Genomic DNA, 21,123 nt, shown 5'->3' on the forward strand with positions numbered 1-21,123 from the left:
GGTGGTTGGAGGATGAATAGACATGTATAATAACATTGTGTTCAAAAGTGACAAAGAGTGCTGGGTCAGTAGTCAGTTGTACAATTTGAGAAAACGTCTCAAAGATAGAGCAACAAAAAGGTTGCCTTTTCAGTTTGATTGCTTTTTGTTCATCTTGGACTTCAAATGGTGGTATTGGAATTATGTTTAAAACTGCTATACGGCTTTCATTGTATCTCTTGGTTCTGGTGAACACTGTAAAATAGAGAGGTACTTTTTCTAAAGATGTAAATAGGTAAACATACGTAAATAAATACACTAATAAATATAAATTCCAGAATATTTGATATGTGTGTGCAAATTCTGCTTTTTGCATTGATAGTTTCAGAGTTTACACCCATTGTGTTTAATTTTTGACTCTCTAGTGGGGAAATGTTTCACTTTTTGTCACTAGGAATGCTGCATATTCAATACAAATCCTGGAGGTAAGTCTTTAGGCCCATTTCTGAAAAAAAGTCGGTTCCATTGCTCATGTCGTGAATGGGATTTCCAGATTTAGCCCTAACGTTCCCCCTGGTGGTCAACTGCAGTGCCAGATAATGGCATATCTAGAAACGAGGCTTCTTGAAAAGCTTCTATCTCGATTTTGTTATCACAAAATACGTGACTAGTGACTTTGAACTTGAGTACTGCACACCGCTGTAGTCCATTGTAATGTACTTTTCAATGCGCAAAGTGACACCGACATAATAAACACACACACACACACACACACACACACACACACACACACACACACAAACAGAATAGCTGCTTAATTTCCGGGTATTTGCAGATTGTATTCTGCCTTCATTTGGACAGTTTTCGTTTGATCAATATTTTGCTATTCAACTTCAATAACTTCAATGTAAAATACTGTTATATCTGTCCTTTTTATTTTTTTTTTAAGTCTATCAATGGATTGACTAATGTGTGCAGTTACTGCAAATCGTTCACTTATTGCACAGCAAGAATATAACCTTTCCTGCACAGTCTGAGGCTCCTGCGCATTCAGATGCAGGACACTGTCGAGTAAAGACGCAATACTTACTGTAGCTTACTTCAAACAGACTATATCTCATGTACCTGTATAATTAGAGTCTGGATCGTACCTAAAACATTATTATTATTATTATTATTATTATTATTATTATTATTATTATTATAATAATAATAATAATAATAATAATAATAATAATAATAATAATAATAATAATAATTAGACTTTCAACTAATACAAATACGTCCTCGATGAAATAGCGGTACACAAATTGCAAAATCTGCATCAGCTTCTTGTTCTTTCCTTGCTGACGCTGGATGTGAAGAGCGGTACAGTTTCAGAGGTGGCACACTTTTAAGGCAGAAGTGGGAAGTGAGAGTCGCCTGTTTATCATCACTGAATCAGGGACGGAGAGTGAACAGCTACTTTGGCTGATAACTGTAGCCACATTTCCCAAAATAACAGCAGATTCTACCACGGACCTGATAAGGATGTTTATGGGAGGCGTGTATTTTTTTGGTTTTCTACATCAGTAGCATCTGATTGTTCTATCATTGCTGAGTGAGTGGGGAATCGAAATCACATTAAGAAGCAGCAGACGGGTTTTGGATGTTCAGGTTTAAAATGTACCAATTTCACGGCAGAAGTTGAGCGAAAATGGAGCATATGCGAGGATAGTTGCCTGGGCAGTTGATGACGCACATTTAAGGTAAGTTATAGTTTCTTTCTTTCTTTTATTTTTTTTAAATACAAAGTTGCATTTTGCATTATTGTATTTTATTTTATACATGTTTTATGTTTTTATGATATTTAGTTATTTTCAGATCTAATATATACCAGCCCAATGTGCATACGTACACATAATATATATATATATATATATATATATATATATATATATATATATATATATATATATATATATATATATATATATATATTCAAACGTTAAACGTTGCTGAGATGTATGTATGTATGTATGTATGTATGTATGTATGTATGTATTTATTTTGGCAGAACGGTGGTGGAAATGACCGCATGTTTTATTTTAAAACATTTTATTGCATGTTTTATTAAACTGGTAGCTAGACGTTTAACACTTCAAATAAAATATATAATTAAGCCTGTGGAATGCATTACTCAGAAATTATTTGCAAGGTTATTATCAATTTGACACAAACACATATGTGGACTACTGCACTGACAAAATCGCGTTTGAACTTCCAAACAGTCACACTACGTTACCTGTAAATCCAGACTTGGAAAACATTGACTCTACTACTTTGAGTTCACGCATACAATACTGTAGCCTATGTTGCACTTTTGTGGACAGACTTGATCTGTGTTTCCATGCTATTAAAGTAGGGTGGCAAAGTGGCAGTGGTGGGGGACCAGCCCGTGTTGTATTGGTAGTTTACTAGGGTCTCCAGAATGTGTACAGAATAAGGGGTAAACAACTAGAATGTATGTATAGCAAATGCTGCGGGCTTACTGAGTAGGAGATGTGTTTTGCTGCATACTGTATTTTGAGAAGAAATCGCATTGTATGAACTAAATACAACAGTTATCCTTACATGCTCAAACATGTTGCAGTTTGAATTCCTATTACTTATTATTATTAGTGGTTATTGATTATTATTTCTTCTTCCTCTTCTTCTTCCCAAATGTTATGAACAAAATTTGATCATTTTCTAGGTATGTATACTGAACATTGGACTTATATATATATATATATATATATATATATATATATATATATATATATATATATATATATATATATATACACACACACACACACACATATATATATATATATATATATATATATATATATATATATACACACACACACACATATATATATATATATATATATATATATATATATATATATATATATATGATATATATATATATTAAGCAATTGCAAGGCACCATTATGTTTTACATTTTGTGGGTTCTGTAGTAATAAATATAAAATGAACTGTTACAATATGTGATCTGGTCTGGTCCCTTCTGTGTGCACATTTACAACTTTTTTTTTTTTTTTTTTTTTTTTTTGGTAATGTTCCTCAAAGGCAACCCACTGAGTCCATTGGGTGTAGGATGTAGAATGATTCCTATTCTGAGATTAAAAGGACAGCCGCAGCTCTGGCAGATGAACGGAGAACCCCCTCCCTGGATTTGGAGGATCCCAGCTGCATCTGGGCTGTACAGGATCGGTGGGGTGCCCCCTCCTTTGTTAGTCTCTTCTCATCACCCCACTCCTCTACTGCAAGCTGTTGGTGGTTGGCAATTTCCTTGTGATCCCTTTCTGCCTTTGATGCCAATGCCCTCTGCCCCAGAAGCTGCTGTTCATCAGTTCCCTTTGCGTAATGTTCAGGTACGCTAATGCATGGCAATGCTCGTCTACTGAAATTCTCCCTTTCTTTTGCATTCAATTAAGAAACACAGCTTTTTAATCAGTGAGTCATACTCTACCTTACATTTCCACTTACAATAATTTACAAAACTCATGTGCAGTTTTGTTTTAGAAACTTTGCATGCTTCCTTGCTCATCCAGATGCAAAGCAAATAACGATACGTACATAAGTAATTCTACACTGTTTTTTTGACTCGCTCAATCACTATAGAGTGATAATCGAGTAATGCAGCTTGTTGCTTATTGCTTGTTATAAAACAGTGCTATGTGCTGCAAATTACTTGTCATGTCACCGATTAACCACTAGAGGTGATCAAATTCTCCCTGTGGTCTGTCACCAAATGCAGCAATATTTCAAGGGGAGGTTGTAAAATAGTAGCTGAGCTGCAGTCTGAGATGATCTAATTGCATCATAAATACTACCTGTTGTGTACTTCCAATAACCTACAAAGTTTACATATCACCACTGAACAACATTTAAGTCTGGCATGTCAGCTGAGAACCTAGAAAGGCATCCAATATCGTTTAAAACATGGTTGTTTTTAAAACTAACTGTATGTGCAGTATTATGTCATGTGGTTAAAATTCAATATCAGCAATTACCACTGGCATAAAGACAACCATGAAAATATATATATATATATATATATATATATATATATATATATATATATATATATATATATATATATATATTAGCATTTCAGTTTAATAGATGCTGTGTTAACATACATTTTTAGTGGGAACTGACTTCTCGACCACCTGTTGTGGGATTCCAACGTTCTGCAAACATGGATTTACATCCCATATTCCCCCAAGTTTACACTTCAGTCCTACCACCCCATTTTGGGAAGGGATGGATAGAGAAAAGGATACCAGAATACAAGGTAAACTAGAGAAAGAATTGCTTATGTTTGAAATCATATTGTATGACATGAACATACAGTAGATATTACATTAATGTTAGGGCTAATTTTGTTTATTGCTGTTAACAGATGTTATGGTTTAGGTATACATAACTCAACTTATAATATTGAAGCTTAATGGACATTTACCACTGCTAATTCTTTAAATGTGTTTCAGATGTACCTAAATAATTCACTTGCAATGGACACAACATGGATACATCCTGAAGAAGTAAGACTTTTCCAGAGGCATGAAAAACCACTTCTGATAACAAATCAAGTAGCAATGAGTAGATCTCGACCAGCCACTGCCTCACCGAATCTCCACACACTTTTGGTAACACCTCAGTCTCTATCAGGTTAGTATTCAATCAAAGTGCATTTAACATGTCTACCAGCTTAGACCTGGTAAAGTTCTCTCTTTATTGTGGAATTTAGTGATATTTAACATTACACATGTTAATGTTAAAATCCCTTCTTTAAAGTAACATGCATACAATATATGTTGGCTGACATACGTAATTTATTTTGAAACGCAAATACATTGGGCCGTTCATCTATATTAACAAATGGAAATGGAATGTTGAACCTTCCGTCCGTGCTACTGTAAACATTCTATGCTTCATGATTTTGCTGCAATTGATAAATCAGTTACCAATAATAATATGGTGTATGAAATAGCAGCTTTTATATCCTGCACCTGTTTTAAAAAAATAGCAGGCTGAAATGAAATGGCAGGTTATTTATTTATTTATTTTATTTTTTACTATTGGTTTGAATTGGATTTGTTTTGGATCGTGTGCCTAATGTTTGGAGAATATACTGTGCAGTTTTATTCTGCTAGCCTCCTTGTACAGTACTGTGCTGTCATCCATGACCCTTACTGTTTTACAAGAACAAAGATGCATAAGATCCTTACAGAGTAATCAGATCCATTGATGTTTGTACTGTCGTTTAGACCCTTGTTGATTTGATATTAGGCGGTGTAAAGCAGAGCAATCCTGCAGAAAACTAACATAAACAAATAACCCAGGCTTGTAGGTTTCCTGTCAAACACTGTTGTCTGTGTTGTCTTTTTTAGCAGAAAGTCTGTATAGTCTCCCAGTAGCAAGTATTGTGTTTGCCAGAAGGGGTGCTAATGTCATAGTTAACAAATAATTTGCTCAGATGAGGAACAGCCTTTTCTTTACCTATTTGTATAGCGGTGTACTCTTAAAAAAGCCTATCCATGTGCTCCCCAGTTATCCTTTTGCTCCCCAGCACTCAGCATTGTGCATTGCCAGCTGCTTCATGAAAATGACAAATCCTTTCAGATGAAGGCACTGAGTCACATGTAAGGCAGAACTGACTTTGAATCAGTAACCTTCAAATTGCTCTGTGGTCGGACTGTACTGATCTGTCTCACATCAATACCGTGGTCTGCTTTTAAGAAGAAGACAGCTTAAGCCCATAAAATCATATTGCCAGAAATGGATTGAAGCTCTCATACCAGTACATGTATGTTTTATAAAATAAGCAATATAATTAAGTTTATTGTTTTAAGGATTAAATTAATGGAAGATAGTAATGTTTTTTTTTTATAAAGATTTTTTTTTACAAATATAAAGAATATATAATCCATTTAAAAAAAAGGTTCTTAGAAGCACATAAAAAGGTCTCCCCACAGTGGCAAAGCAACGTTCTAATGAGAGCCTTTACTTCCTACAGTGTAGACATTAGTAAAGGAACAGTATTCCGAGGCGCATGGAAGAAAAAGTCTCATATACAATAAGGGCTCATCCTCCTTATTTCAGTAATGCCTTCAGAATGTATTTTTTGTAATATGGCATTCTGGTATTTAACAATACTGGTTCAGCCAGTATTGTTAAATTCGAGTTGGAAAGAAAATGGTAAAAAAACAAGTACAGAGAGACAGATGACACAGTTAGTTTGTACCTAGAGCAAGTATAGTTTTTTGACCATATATACCATACAGATATGCTTTAAAATCATACATAGAGTAAGAAATATGAACAAACATAAGAAATAGAAGAGTTGTAACTGCATAAGACTGTAAGAAGTTATAAGTAGTAGTTAAACTGAAGACTGTTCGTATGCAGCTGTATTGTTGCTGTACATATTGCAGTACAACAATGGAAGGATTATCCACCCGTTTGACTGCCATGGATGTAAGTAAATAAAACGTATTGTTTCTGAAGTTTGAAAAGTTTATACGCCTGGAATTATTCTGTACAAAATAAGAAGTTGAACTGATATGCAAAGCACAGTAACTGCGTCGTAATGTATAAGCAACCTACGACAAACTCTGAAGTGGTATATTTGTTTATTAAGAAGCCACTGCACATACCATATTTTATTCCTTTGTCCTGGTGAGGAATTTTGAGCTTGTAACACATCTTCATGTGTTACAAGTACTGCTTGTACCAAAATCTCCAATTCCATATTGGTAAATTTCAGTTTTCACTTCCGAGCATCCTCATCACCATGGCTAGCACCAGGCTGAGGTCTTTGTGTGCCATTCATTTTCTTTTGGAATGTGTAGCCTACCCACACACAGGGTTGACCCAAACCCGCTATTTATTGTGAGAGGTGTGCAATTTTCCACAGCTAATTGCGGTGAGGGGTATTTCAATTGGTTGATTGCATAATCGCCTGATTTACCTAATTAGTCTTATAAAATAACTTGTTATTTTGACGATGAGTGCGGCTGTACTGAGCACGCACATCACGTGGCTTTTTGCTGTCTATTTTCCACATTTTAAATTGTAGTGGGGGGGGGGGGGGGGGGGTAGTGCTGTCCATGGTCCTGAAAGTCTTGCCTCTACAGACAGCACATTGTTTGGATAAAAACCTATGGAAGATTGGAATAGTGGTTATATCGGCACAGAGTAAAGAGTAAAGAGCTGGATCACAAGCTGATTTACAGCAGTGGCCATGAATATTACATGTCAGTGCAGGTCAGGTCAGCCCATTGATATTTGTGTGCTGCAACAAGGCTAGTTTTCTAACTCTGTTGGAACCAGGGCATTTAGTTATAATGCCTCTCGTCTATGGAATTGCAGGAATGCTAGAACAATTGAATATTTTAAATCCTGCTTGAAAATGTCTTTGTTGCTGGATTATGTACTTGACACAGGCTTTTTTGTTTTCTTTTGTAAAACACCCTGGAAATCTTGCATGGAGTGCTATACAAGTGAAATTATTATTATTATTATTATTATTATTATATTATTATTATTATTATTATTATTATTATTATTCAAAAAACAACCCAGCGTATTTATGGATTAACACTGTTGCCCCTTTATAGTTTTATATTTATTTACACATAATTATACAGAAAAACTCCAGCATTTTCTGTTAAATTGTCTGAACCAACTGCTAAATCACAATGGAGTCAGTTTATTACCTTAATAAATTTCAAATTCTACTGTATATGTTCTTATGAGTTTTCTTTAAAAGAGTATAATTTACAGATGTTTTTCATTATCATTTAAAAAATAGTAGTCTCTTTTATTCATAACTTAAAATTGTCTAAATAAAACAAAACCTTCTTTGAGTAACGGTTATAGTCTCCTGAATTGTATATACTGGTTATATTATCATACCTAGCTTGATTCATGGTCTCGAGTGATCCTGAATTTCAAAAATTGTACTCTGGTAGATTTAATTTGTGTTGTTGCTAGAAAGTGTATTTTGAGAAGTGAAATGTGTGTTTAGCACACAGGTGGCGCTTCAAATTAGATATAGCCTACATCTGTGATACTGAAAGTTTCAATTTCAAAGTAGATACGTCAGAAAGTTTTCCCATTCAGAACAAGTCCTTCACTTTCAGTACTTTGCTGCATAATGCAGTAATATGCCTAACTTTCTATGCAAATGCAGACTGCACTCACTGCGTTGCATGCACTCGAGTATAGTAAAATACTGACACAGGGAATGAGACGAGTATGCTAAGAGGGTCAAGATAGTGGAGTGAACTGTGATTAATTGACAGCCCTATATATATATATATATATATATATATATATATATATATATATATATATATATATATATATATATATATATATATATATATTATTTGTTGTCAGGCAGCAATTGCATGAATCTGAGCCAAGTCACAAGAGATACAAAACCATGTTTTTAGTAGGAACTTAATAAATGAATATACATTTATCACATACATTTGTGCAAGAGTGATAGTAATGACAACATATTTAATCCTAAATGCAATAGAAGTACAATGGAAAGAAGTCTAGGATGGTGGTATTATGAGCAGTCATTGTTTGTTGTTTGTGTAAAGTACACTTGGTTGTAAAGCAAAGCATGGCCAATTATGATACTTGTCATACTCTGTATTGATTCTCACTGTCTCTAATGTAAACTTGCCCTGTCAGTCTGTTATCAAGAGCTCCACTTTGCAGTAAGCTGCCAAAACAGGCTATGTGTTATACAGTCCCATAGACCAGGAACCTGTTTTCTCATTGGGTCATAAAACTAACGAATGTTGCGTAACTAAATATGCTGGGGTTTTTTTGCCTTTTCTCTTTTAGTATATGTTATAGCCATGTCTATAAAAAGGAAAATTAAAAAGTGAAAGCAGAATTACTGCCAGTATGCATACATGTTTAGAGTACACTAATAGTATTTACATTTGCCATTTCTATGAATCTATTTTAATGATCTAACTAGTGGCAGTGAAACCATTGAAAAGTTGAGTTATTCAATGGACTGTTTAAATTTATTATTTTATAATAATAAATATAAGTTTGACTGTGGTAAGGAAATCATTCACTGTTTTCTTCCATCAGTGAATTTTCCAAGAAATTGTATTTTTAATATATAGTACTCTATTACTGCAGCAGATATAACACCAAATCAGACACATTAAGATACCATCTTTCATATATTTCAACATATTTAGGGTTGTGTTTAAAGGTAAAGCAGAGTTTTCTTAACACAGTGTGGAAGATTCTTGCTCCTATTTGTTTATCAGTCAACATAAGTATATTTGACAGGTACTCATATTATGCCCACTATGTACACATTTAAATTAAAAAGGGGTACGTTATAGTTGACAGTCACAAACTTAGCCAACTCACATGGAAGCTCACACTGCTACTCCCATCAACACTTTTCTGTGGAATAATAGAGGAATTCAGTCTCCAGGGTTGCCAGTCTTTAGACAGTAATATATGTTTCCTTGGTTCAGCTATCTGGCATTTTGAAATTTGATGTTACATTATCAGTCTCACAGATTGTTTCCCTGTGTGCCTTTATATTCCTGTGCAGTAATGTGTGTGCTCATTTTTGTCCCTGCTGGAGAGTTTGTAATGGGAGACATTTAAAATGTCATTGGCCTGGGACTCTTTGCCCAAAAAACTCAGCAGGAATCAATGAACGAATAGTATTATGTTTAGTCTTACATTGGATGTAATCCTGTCCCATGCGTTATGCACACCAGGCAAGATCGGGGCAACGTTTCCTGGCAACTAATGAAGCAACATGTAGGTGACATTTTAAATCAGTTTCCAAAATTTGAATAGTTCAGTATCTACACAATCTTGATTTGAGCAAATTTGTTTGCTAAGTTGCTTGAAAACATTAGAGAGGAGCCAAGTAAATAGAATGTTTTATTACTTTCTCAGTACGCTGTTTCTTGCATTATCGATGGTGAGCATGTATTTGAATACATTCACTTATCTTGTGTATTATAATAGCCTGCTAATAAGAAAGTGTCAGTTTGTAATTACTTTATTGCTCCTACTCCTTAATCATTTAATTTTACATGTACCTTGCTATCAAGTTTTTAGTTGCTTGAAAGGTAGGCATGTTCTTAGAGTATTATGAATACATTCCCGTAAGGTAGGCAGGTTGTTCTAGAATGGCATATATAACCATATATACTATATATATATATATATATATATATATATATATATATATATATATATATATATATATATATATATAGAGAGAGAGAGAGAGAGAGAGAGAGAGAGAGAGAGAGAGAGAGAGAGAGAGAGGAGAGAGAGAGGACACAACTATTATACATATATAATATACATAAGAAGAAATGAGCACACTCATTTATAATGCTGCAGAACTGCTGCTTTGCAAGAATGTGCTAAGACAAGCAACTCTCCTGACAAGGAGTTTTATCTGTAGGCTTTGTATTACTCCAGGGGCTCCAGCCTGTGATATAATTTAAATGGGTGTGATCTATTGACGCTTGTATGTGCAAGTTTATAAATTCTAAGAACAAACCAAAGTCTGCTTTTTAATGAGGTGGAGCAAAGATTTGTATCTCTTGGCCCTGTGCAAAATATTGTAGCAATGAAATCACAAAACGTAAAGATAAAAAAGGTAATTACTGAAAATGTCTGCTTTATTAATGCTAGTCTTCAATAGTACTGACATTCTAGTCTTTACAATCAGATGACCTTGTTTATTACAAAGTCTGCTTTGCTTGATATAGTGTGTAAGTGTAATAGCGTGAGTCTTTTTTTATATATAATTCGCGAATTATATATAATAGTATTATTAATATATTATAATAATATATATATAATTATATAATAAATTATATATATTATATATATATATATATATATATATATATATATATATATATATATATATATATATATATATATATATATATATATATATATTGAAAGGTAATAAATGACATGTTGTGCCATTGGTGCAAAACTTTCTGTATTATACTGGCATTGAATATTTTAATGAAATTTGCTACATGTGTGTGCAGTACAGTGTATGAGGAATATGTTTAGATGTTTGACTGAAAACTCTTTTGCAGGGGGCTGTCCAGTTGCTATCAGACAGGTTGGAACTAACAAGAGGTTTGATTTAGCTGCAGCAGCAGCCACAGCGGCCATGGTGGCAGTCGAATCAGAAGCATCTCAGGGCCCATCTTCTGCCAGTACCCAGCCTTATCATGTACTAACACTGGCTCCAATCAAGATACCACTTCTGTCTACCCCTGTAACGTCAGGTAATGTCTTGCACCTTCAAGTGCTAAATAGGCTAATAGTGCTTCTTGTGCGTCTACAAACTTGATATAGGTTGCTGTATTTTAACAAGAACTTTATTAATTACTGTTAATTTCTGTAAGGCTATTCAATGAATTAATACTAATTGAGTCATTTGAAATGTTACATCCTGTTTTATGTGTACCACAGCCAGCTAATGAGATTTCCCAAGTCACTATGTATTTTCAATTAAGAATGACAGGTATGTTAAAATGTAGCTCATTAATGCCAGTGTCCTCAGCCTGCTGCAAAACTAGAACACCTCTAATAAATGACAGCAACATGTCATACCACAGCGTGCCTTGCTGAATCTCTAATGATATAGGATGTGCGTTTTTTCACTCGCTTATGACCACAGGAAAATTTTCCCTTAAAATATAACAGATGGAATTGTCACGTGACAGCAGAAAATTAAATTCTCTTTCCAGCCTCAGTGTTTTGCTTAATCATGAGGTGATGAGATCATTAAGTGCTAACTTATTTTAGAATATCTCAATAATTCACATATACATTAAGAAACTACAACAGGAGGGGGGGGGGGGGGGGGGGGGGCTTTTTCTAATATAATTTTTTGTACTTTGGTACACAGTCAAGGCTGTGCTGCAGACATATTCTGCAGTAATTTATTGAGTAGACAGGTCAGAAAACAAGTCATTTGCATTTTCATAAGCATATTAATTTTAAATTATAAATTTCAGAGATAAACAATCCTGCTCATATTCGCTGCTATCTTTCACTTTCAATATTATGCCCACTTTGTTTGGTTGGTTCTTTCTAAATAAATTAATTGCACCTTCATCCTTGATGTTCTTCTCATTCAAATTACAAAGTACCTCAACTTTTAGCTTTATCCTTGCTTAGACAAAAAAAAAAAAAAAAACACATTTGCAAATATAATCAAAAGCCTGCAGCTTTCTCATGCAGCTAAGGAATAGGATCAGTTAATCTTATCTTGTCAATTAGTGGGTTGGAGAATCCAATATCCTTTGATGTTAAGGTATCATTTAGTTTGCTGAAACACCTAGAGATTCTGCCATGAGGCTGTGCTATTAAGAGTGAAAACAGGGTTTTAATCTACAGATTTTTTGTCGCTGTAGTATGCAGGCTGTTTAACAACATGTTTCTCTGTTTTACTTTAAAGTTTTTTGTAATGTGTGAACTTTACTCAGCATGGCTTCTTCGTCCTGCTATTGTGTGTGTGTGTGTGTGTGTGTGTGTGTGTGTGTATGTGTGTGCTTGCTTGCGTGCATGTGTGTGTATTTGTATACAGTGCCGAGAAAAAGTTTGTGAACCCCTTATGATTTTCACATATTTCACATATTTCAAACCTAAAATGTTATTAGATCTTAATCTAAGTCCTAATAATAGATAAAGATAACCTGATTAAACAAGTGACACAAAAACATGATACTTTTTCAACATTTATTTATCCACAAATGATTCAACATTCAATATCCATGTGTGAAAAAGTATGTGAACCTTTAGATTCAGTAACTGGTGGCACCCCCTTGAGCAGCAATGACTTCAACTAAGTGTTTCCTGTAACTGTTGGTCAGTCTCTCACATCGGTTTTGAGGAATTTTGGCCCATTCCTCCTTACAGAACTGCTTCAACTCTGTTTGACATTTGAGGGCTTCCTTGCATGGACAGCTTGCTTCAGGTCCTGCCACAACATTTCTATGGGATTTAGGTGCGGACTTTGACTAGGCCATTTGAAAACCCGGAATTTCTTCTTCTGCAGCCATTCTTTTGTAGATCTGCTTGTATGTTTAGGATCATTGTCTTGCTGCAGGACCCACTTTCGGTTCAGCTTCAGCTCATGGACAGATGGCCTGACAATCTCTTCTAGAATCTTCTGATACAATGCAGAATTCATGGTTGTGTCAATGATGGCAAGCCGTCCACGTCCTGAGGCAGCAAAGCAGCCCCAAACCATCACACTCCCACCACCATGCTTGACAGTTGGGATGAGGTTCTTCTGTTCGAATGCAGTGTTTAGTTTTCGCCAAACATAAAGTTTCTTATTGATCCTGATTTTGTGTTGTCTCTGATTCTCTGTTATAAGCACATTGTTTTGAATATCCAGCATGATATGTGAGGTGCATGAACACTGAAGCCTAATGGTACAGCAGCTGCAAATGCAAATGCATAGCGTGCAATGGAGATGCATTAGTGATTAGTGAACAGGGCAAATGTCAAACATAAACCTGGATTCCCTGTTCATTAAACAGGAGCAGCACTGTTGTTTCAAAATGGTCTGCTGACATCATGGAAAGGGCATATGTTTATTTTTGGAAAGCAGGATGACAGTGAAGCTGATGATTCCTTCAATTACTGTTCATAATATGGCTTTCAATTAGTTGTAAAGAATGCAGCACATCTGTTTTTATGAGGCCCATTTACCCTAATTAGTTAGGGGACTTTTCACAGTCTGGTACTGGTAGTGTGGCATGCCAACCTTGTCACATATTTTAGGCTGATTGAGCTCAGTGCACTGAGGCAATTAGTTTTAAAGGTTAAGCTGAATATTGACTCAGATCAATTCTTTTGGGTAAGGTCATCTGTTATTCTACTTATACCATCACTAAACAAAGAGGCAGATACAAATGTATTTATAATATTAGTAAAATGCAGTATATGTACCCCAACGTGGGTGGTATTGGGACACCTAGAAATGAGCCTGGATGATCATGGGTCCATCATTTAGTATTTCCATATATTATTAAAGTAATACAATATTTGATTTACCTTACTTTAAATTATTGGTTTGTTTCATTGCATTAATATAGGCCGGTGATTCTGACTTGGGAAGAAAACAGCTGGTTTTTATTGGACTGAAATTTGAGAAATGTAGTTATGCTACAGCATTTCATTAACATGTTAAGGTAAAAAATATCCTGTGAAACTGATAAAAAAAAACAGCATATTTCTGAGGAGTTTAATGTTAACATTTTCTATTACAGTTATTTTAATAGAACCTACATTTCACATTGTGTGGTTACATTGTTCGGAACCGTTTATCATGCACAACTTTAATAAGGTAACCTAGGGTTCATTCGCACCCCACGGTGCTTTAGTATCAGTTATTATGTACATCTAGTGACTTGATTTTTGTTTCCTTTTAGGTAGTTGTCAGGCACTCATCCTGTTACACTATGCAAAGGATAATTCTAGTCCAAGTAGCCTGGTTGAATTTTCCAAATTGTTTTAGATTTGGGGTCCGTATGGACCCCGGGTGTAGAGTATGGGCAAGCCCGACCTTCCCGCGTGAATATCTCAGATACCATAATAGCTAGCTCAAGGCTTGTTTGAAAGTACAGAATTGGAGCTTTCCAATGATATATCTTATGATTCGAACATGCATTCATAAGCGAAAATACAACAAACCAAAACTAAAGCTTGAGTCACTCCTAAGTTTTTTTCTTTTATTGCCTATTACTCACTCACCTCAACAGATAGTGTTCTGTGCCATTAGCTTGAAAACAGAAAGAGCTAGGAACATGCTAAAGAACTAATGAAATAGGAGGCTTGGGGCTTTCCAGTGACATCTCACGTGCTCGTGACATGTTCCTGGAATAAACTACAGCCTCCGGAATAGAGTGGTGCCTTCACTTGCTAGGAGACAGCTGTGTCTTACCTATTCTGCATAGCATAAACAACACATTACACCAAATGATGGTGAGAAGTAAAGGAAAAGCAAAAGAAAGTGTTCATATACACATTTTAATTGGTTCATTTACTCTAGTTGTTAGTTATATGTTGGTTTATTGCTGGGGTCCGGTTGGACCCCAGGTTACCAGGAAAGTCAGTTTTCTGACATGTCCTTATGAGGGTTAATCACTGAGTCATGAATTCTGCAATAATAAAACTATAAAAACAAAATCAATTCACAAAACTTTCTGCAAATGCCACATGCCTAATCACTTTGTTCTCAATATATTCTCCAGGGACTTTCTTCACAGTAGATTCAATGTATTGTACTTATAATGTGTACCTTACTACTATGACTAAATACACTAGCTTTTATTGTTGATTACATTACTGTGTAATGTACATGTTCTCACTGCAAGTGCCATCGTGAGCAAAGCTGCTACATCATTTGCCTGCAGTTCAACAACAACAGGAAACTAAGGCGAGTGAGCTCAGGCACCTCGCTATGATTAGCTTGATAAAAAAATAACAATAGGCTGAAATGATAAATATATACAAACGACTGCTAAAAATATAAGCATCTTTGGAGGCAATAAGTAATGATACTGTAGTTAAATATGTAAATAAGTTATTTGTTAATGGCCTTAAGCAAAACTCAACTATTCTCACTTGCTGGGGACAAACCCTGTCTACCCTTAACTTATGTATTTATATATACCTTATATTATTATTATTATTATTATTATTATTATTATTATTATTATTTATTTATTTATTTATTTATTTTCTTAGCAGACCCCCTTACCCAGAACGATTTACAGTTGTATACAAAAAAAAAACATGTCAAGAATTAAAGTGCAATTAAGAGCAAGATACAAAATACACTGACTTAAGTCCCAATATATAGACAATATGCAATTAAGCAGGAACACAGTAGTCTATTTTAAATAAAATAAGAAATAAATGTTGACTTTTTACAAGTATTTCAATCTATGATATACTTAAAGATCATCATTCGACTTAATGACATCCAAATGGATACCTTTACATTCAGGAAAACTCAATGCTGACAAAACAGAAATGCTTTTGAGTTGATAACATTGACAATTTGACAAATGCTACATAGTCATGATATTGTAATCGAAACCGCCATGATCTAAATGGAATCAAGTTCTGAAAAGCTCCATGCAATCTAAGGGCTAGATTCTCAAAGCAATTTAATCCAAATCATCAGAAGCTGAGATTCAATATTAAAACTTTTGTTTTATACAGCATAGGGCCATATTTTGTACCAGGTTGTGTAATATCTTTTCATTTATCCTCTGCCTTTCAGAGATCATCCTTTACCTTGTTTCCCCTGTCTGGTGAAATACAGTGTCCTGTCTGTTTAATAAGTGGAAGCACTTGAGTTTCGAAATGTTTGCTAAAGACACACCCGTTCTCTTACTGACAGCTTTCTGCAATGGCAATTGATTGTGGTTGAGCTTTTGTAAGAGCAGTGTTGAATGCACACATGAGTGCACAAGTCTTATTATTTTGCATTCTTCCAGCCTTTTTCCAGCTGATACACACATTAGAAAAAGTGCATCATTGATGCTCACCAGCGTCCAGTGATCCTCGGGTGCAGGCGTGTAATACACATAAAATAAAACATATTTATACAAATAGTTACCATTCTCAATGCTGTTATTAAGGTAAGGGTGTATACAATAAAGCACCTTGGATTTCCATCACAAAGCAGCTGTTTTCATCAGTATGGCAAATTGTCATAATTGGTGAAAATACTGATGGAAATCAATGTTATGTTTTGCATAATGTTCAGTTTATTTCTCACAAATTATCTATAATATGTTAAATGCCACTGGAGTTAAATGCTCATGATATCTATTACACTATAAAGGTTCAAATATGGTCTGAAATCGTAAAGTTATTTCACTGATGACTCTGCAGACTAGTTGCTGCATGTATTATTTAATCTGTGTACTCAGTATCCGTTTGAGTTCAAGGAAGCCTGTCCCCATCAAGAGTCAAAGAGTAGTCTAGTTGAGGAATGTTTCAACGAAAACAAAAAAAAAAAATAATCTGTGTCAATGGAAACATCATTTTACCATTTGCAATTCATTTGGCACTTCTGGGCCCATTTTATTTACCTCTGGGTTTATAAGGCATTCATTTATTTCTGTTTTGAATACAGCATTTACAGGTATAATGGTAATCTCTGATGGATGAATTATATGCCCTGTAATCTGATAGTATTTCAAGTACTGTATTTTTCAGTATGTTCACATTGTTGCCTTATTGTAGTTTTCAGAATACTCACGTATTCTAAATACCCAACACATGAACTTTTGCACTTTGCAGTTTTTTTCCTCATTTTATAATCTTGTCATGTGAGTACCAATTTAGAATTTCTTGAGAAATGGAAATTGATTTGAATGATTCTTGTGGAAGTAATATGAATCTGCAAATACTGCTTTTGATTATGAAAATACTCCAGGAAGGTTTGCAACACATTTGATGTGAAAGCTTTGAGGCAGGCATTCCCTACAGTGTTATAGTGTCTGTGTTATATGTTTCTGAATTTCAGTGTTCTCTTGTAGAATGCATACTATAGTTACGCTTTCTCTATGAAATGAAATGGCAGATACCAATATCCATAATACTACTGATCTGTCCACGCATGCTATAAATTCAGTGTTGTGTATATACAGTTATTTCCAGTCCTGTCTGTTTCATGAACTTGGGTCGAGATTTAGCTGAGGCTTGCAATAGTAGATACAATAATTAACAATCCATTACCGAATGAAAGCTAATTACACCGTCGTTACACAGTGTCAGATACAATACATTATATTTATGAGCACCCAATAACCCTTTACTATTGACACTGTGTGAAACAGGCTTGAGAAGCCATGCCACAATGGATCAAGCCAACACAATTAGCTGTGAACTGCTCGGGTCAATGAAAGGGCATCACCATTCTTAGGAACATGGTGCAGTTTTAACAACATCGGAGGCAAGAATCCTTAATTGAAATTGGTACCCAAATAAAAGGTGGGGACAATAGACTTACACCATGCTGAGAGGTATTATTGCATCACTGGGTCAACGGAAGTTTGGCACGCAGAGAGACTACATGAAGCTCAAATAGTCATCAGGGTTAAATAATGAAACATCTTTGAAAGACTTTTCTCACCTTAGGATTATTTGTGTTATTTTAAACTCTTGAAATAGAGTGGTTAGGTGAATAGGAATACCTGTTCAGCACAGATGGATTCTATAATTTAAAAAAATAAATAAATAAATGTGTTCATAAACACTAAAGGTGCAGTATCACTCCCTTTCTAACTAGGTACCATGCTCATAAAAGTATTGCATGTGTTCCCAATTCCATACATTTTCCTGACTTGCAAGAGTTTTGGTTTTAAAAAGCAAAAAGAAAGATTCTAGAAATGTGTATTATTTTGTTTATAGGTTCAGGGTAAACATTTGAAAAGTGAAAAACGAACAGAAAAGAGATAGAAAAGCGAAAATCTGTATTTCTATCCATTTGGTTTTGTTTGGTGCTGTGGTGAATGAGAATACCTTATTTTAAGGCTTCTTAGGTTTCTGCAGTGTGCACATGCTAATTTAAAGCATCAGCTGCCAATGAGAAACAATAATGTGCAAGTGTCAGTTGGGCCAGTGAATCAGTTCCAGTAGCCTGCGGCAGGGAGCTGAAAGCCTGAATAGCACAGAGAAATAGAAACAGCTTAACCGTGTTAGCAGACATCTTGATTGTTGCCTCCTACTCTAAGTTATGTTAATAACTGGGGATGGTTTTGGATGGTACTCTGCTTCACTTGATTGCTTCCCAACATGTACAGTTGGCTAGAGCAACAATGCAACATTTGAGCCTTTCTGTATTAATTACTATTATAGCCAAGTTCATCTGGCTTCTAACTTGACCCTGGTTGTTTCTTGCTGGTTTTATAATATAAACATATTGAAAAAATGGAGGCACTGGTGCAAACAAAACAACAGAAGAATATATTCATAGCCGCCATCTTTGTGCACCTGTTCCAAATTAAACTGCATGACCGGTCTACAAGACAACATCACCTAACCCTAACCCAGTCTAGAAGTCAAAATCACCTAACCCTAACCCTAACCCAGTCTACAAGTCAAAATCACCTAACCCTAACCCTAACCCAGTCTACAAGTCAAAATCACCTAACCCTAACCCTAACCCAGTCTACAAGTCAAAATCACCTAACCCTAACCCTAACCTTAACCCTGTCTACAAGTCAACATCACTAAACCCTAACCCTAACCCACTCTACAAGTCAGCATCACCACTCAAGCAAAGCACTGCCACAGGATATACTTCAGTTTAAATTATTGTAATAAATCACTTACCTTTTAGTGGAACATATTCTTTTTGTCATTCTTCGTTGGAACTTAAAATTATTATAGTGCCTCTCATTATAAAAGAACTGTAAGTTTGAATGCCAGATCATCTCAACACCAAATGATCTGGAGGTGTGCCAACGAAATAGATGATGCTTCTCATATATGTTGTGATTAGGTGTGACCCACCAGAGGGGTGAACTTACTCTTTCATTCCTAGGTACAGGGTTTAAGTAAAGGTTTGCATATGTCTGAACTTTGCATACCATCGACTGGTAACACGTGTCTCTGGAATCCAGAGCTATTTTATATTAAGAAGATATTGTTTTTGAAGTGTATTATGAACTTCCTTTAGGCAAAGACTTGAGCTTTTAAAATGGACTGCTTACTTATTCATGTATAATATTCTTTAGTTTAATTTGCATTTCAGAAAACCACTTGAAAGGCCTTTGTAGAAATGAAAAAAATCAGTGTGTACAATTTCAATCTCATTTCAAAGAAATAGAGGATCTTAAAAAAAAATGTGTGCTACTATTCTCCATGTTAACTATCATTTTCATTTTTTGGATTGACCCTTCACGCCTTTACAGTCTGTTTTATTAGTCAGTGGAGTTTGGTTTGGCATTGATCTTTGATTGTTGAACCCAATGGCGATATGGCTTGTAATGACGCAGCCAAGGAAACTAAATGTTATGTTATATAAACTGTGGGTGTGGTAGAGATTCCATTCCAATGAGATTTCAAATTCTAGAACCAAAGACACCAATTGGAATTTGTACTGGTAGAGTAAGAAGACAAAGGACTAACACACATAGATAGCACACCATTCCACTCTCAAGCAGAGTGTGAATCACGTCTTATTCCTTAACATGAAATGCATTAGTCAAGCCATGTTCATTTTCACAGTCATTTTGAATGATTATGCCGTGTATGTTTCCACTGTGCTGAACTGCAATCTTTCTATGCTTTTATCACAATACTCTTTTAATGGTGTGAAGGACAAGCAATAACTTTAGAATCGTTCTCAACAACAACAAAACATGTTTTTCAATATAGCGTACATGAACTTACGTTCATAATGTACTTGTTTACCTTTTATCTATTCATATTCAAAAACACATTTACACTTTTTAACTGCAATACGAACCCAACACATCCTGAAAAACAAGTGACTAATTCTAGATAATGGCAAAAGAAAACTTATGTGTTCTTGAAAGTTTTTAGTAGGCTACTAGAGACCTTTGCTGTTAAATTACACTGTATAACAATTTTTTTTTTTTTTTTTTTGTTCCTGGGTAGTAAGTGTTATTTCCTAATTGCTTATGCCTCAAAAGTATAGAACATGGCTATTATTCCCCACAAACTTTGCTTTTGTGACCAGGACAGTGATATTTCAAAATATCACTATTTCCAATGGGAAAAAGGGCAAATGTGTGTCTTTTCGTTCACATAAAGTCAGAAAAAAACAACATATGAATCCAAATTAACATGTATTTATACTAAAGTAATACAAAAATGACTACAAAAGATTTAGAAGTGAGTAGTTTTTCGAGATTTACGATTATACTGTAAATACTATTAAAATACATGTTAATTTGGATTCATATTGTTTTTTTCTGACTTTATGTGAACGAAAAGACACACATTTGCCCATTTTCCCATTGGAAATAGTGATAT

The 21,123-nt window shown here is 34.8% G+C and overlaps 1 protein-coding gene across 1 annotated transcript in view; it reads left to right on the forward strand.

The window, feature by feature from the left end:
• The first annotated feature begins 1,264 nt into the window (after window positions 1–1,264).
• The window catches only part of LOC121321577 (transcription elongation regulator 1-like protein), a 48,645-nt gene continuing 28,786 nt past the window's right edge, over window positions 1,265–21,123 (forward strand). Inside the window, exons 1-5 of the mRNA XM_041260583.1 lie at window positions 1,265–1,727; window positions 3,100–3,404; window positions 4,184–4,330; window positions 4,527–4,707; window positions 11,175–11,369. Of these exons, the coding sequence (XP_041116517.1) occupies window positions 3,135–3,404; window positions 4,184–4,330; window positions 4,527–4,707; window positions 11,175–11,369 (793 nt within the window). The 5' untranslated portion in view covers window positions 1,265–1,727; window positions 3,100–3,134. The remainder of the gene's footprint in view (window positions 1,728–3,099; window positions 3,405–4,183; window positions 4,331–4,526; window positions 4,708–11,174; window positions 11,370–21,123) is intronic.

Source organism: Polyodon spathula, chromosome 10, assembly GCF_017654505.1.
Source record: "Polyodon spathula isolate WHYD16114869_AA chromosome 10, ASM1765450v1, whole genome shotgun sequence".
In the NCBI taxonomy this organism is placed as follows: Eukaryota; Metazoa; Chordata; class Actinopteri; order Acipenseriformes; family Polyodontidae; genus Polyodon; species Polyodon spathula.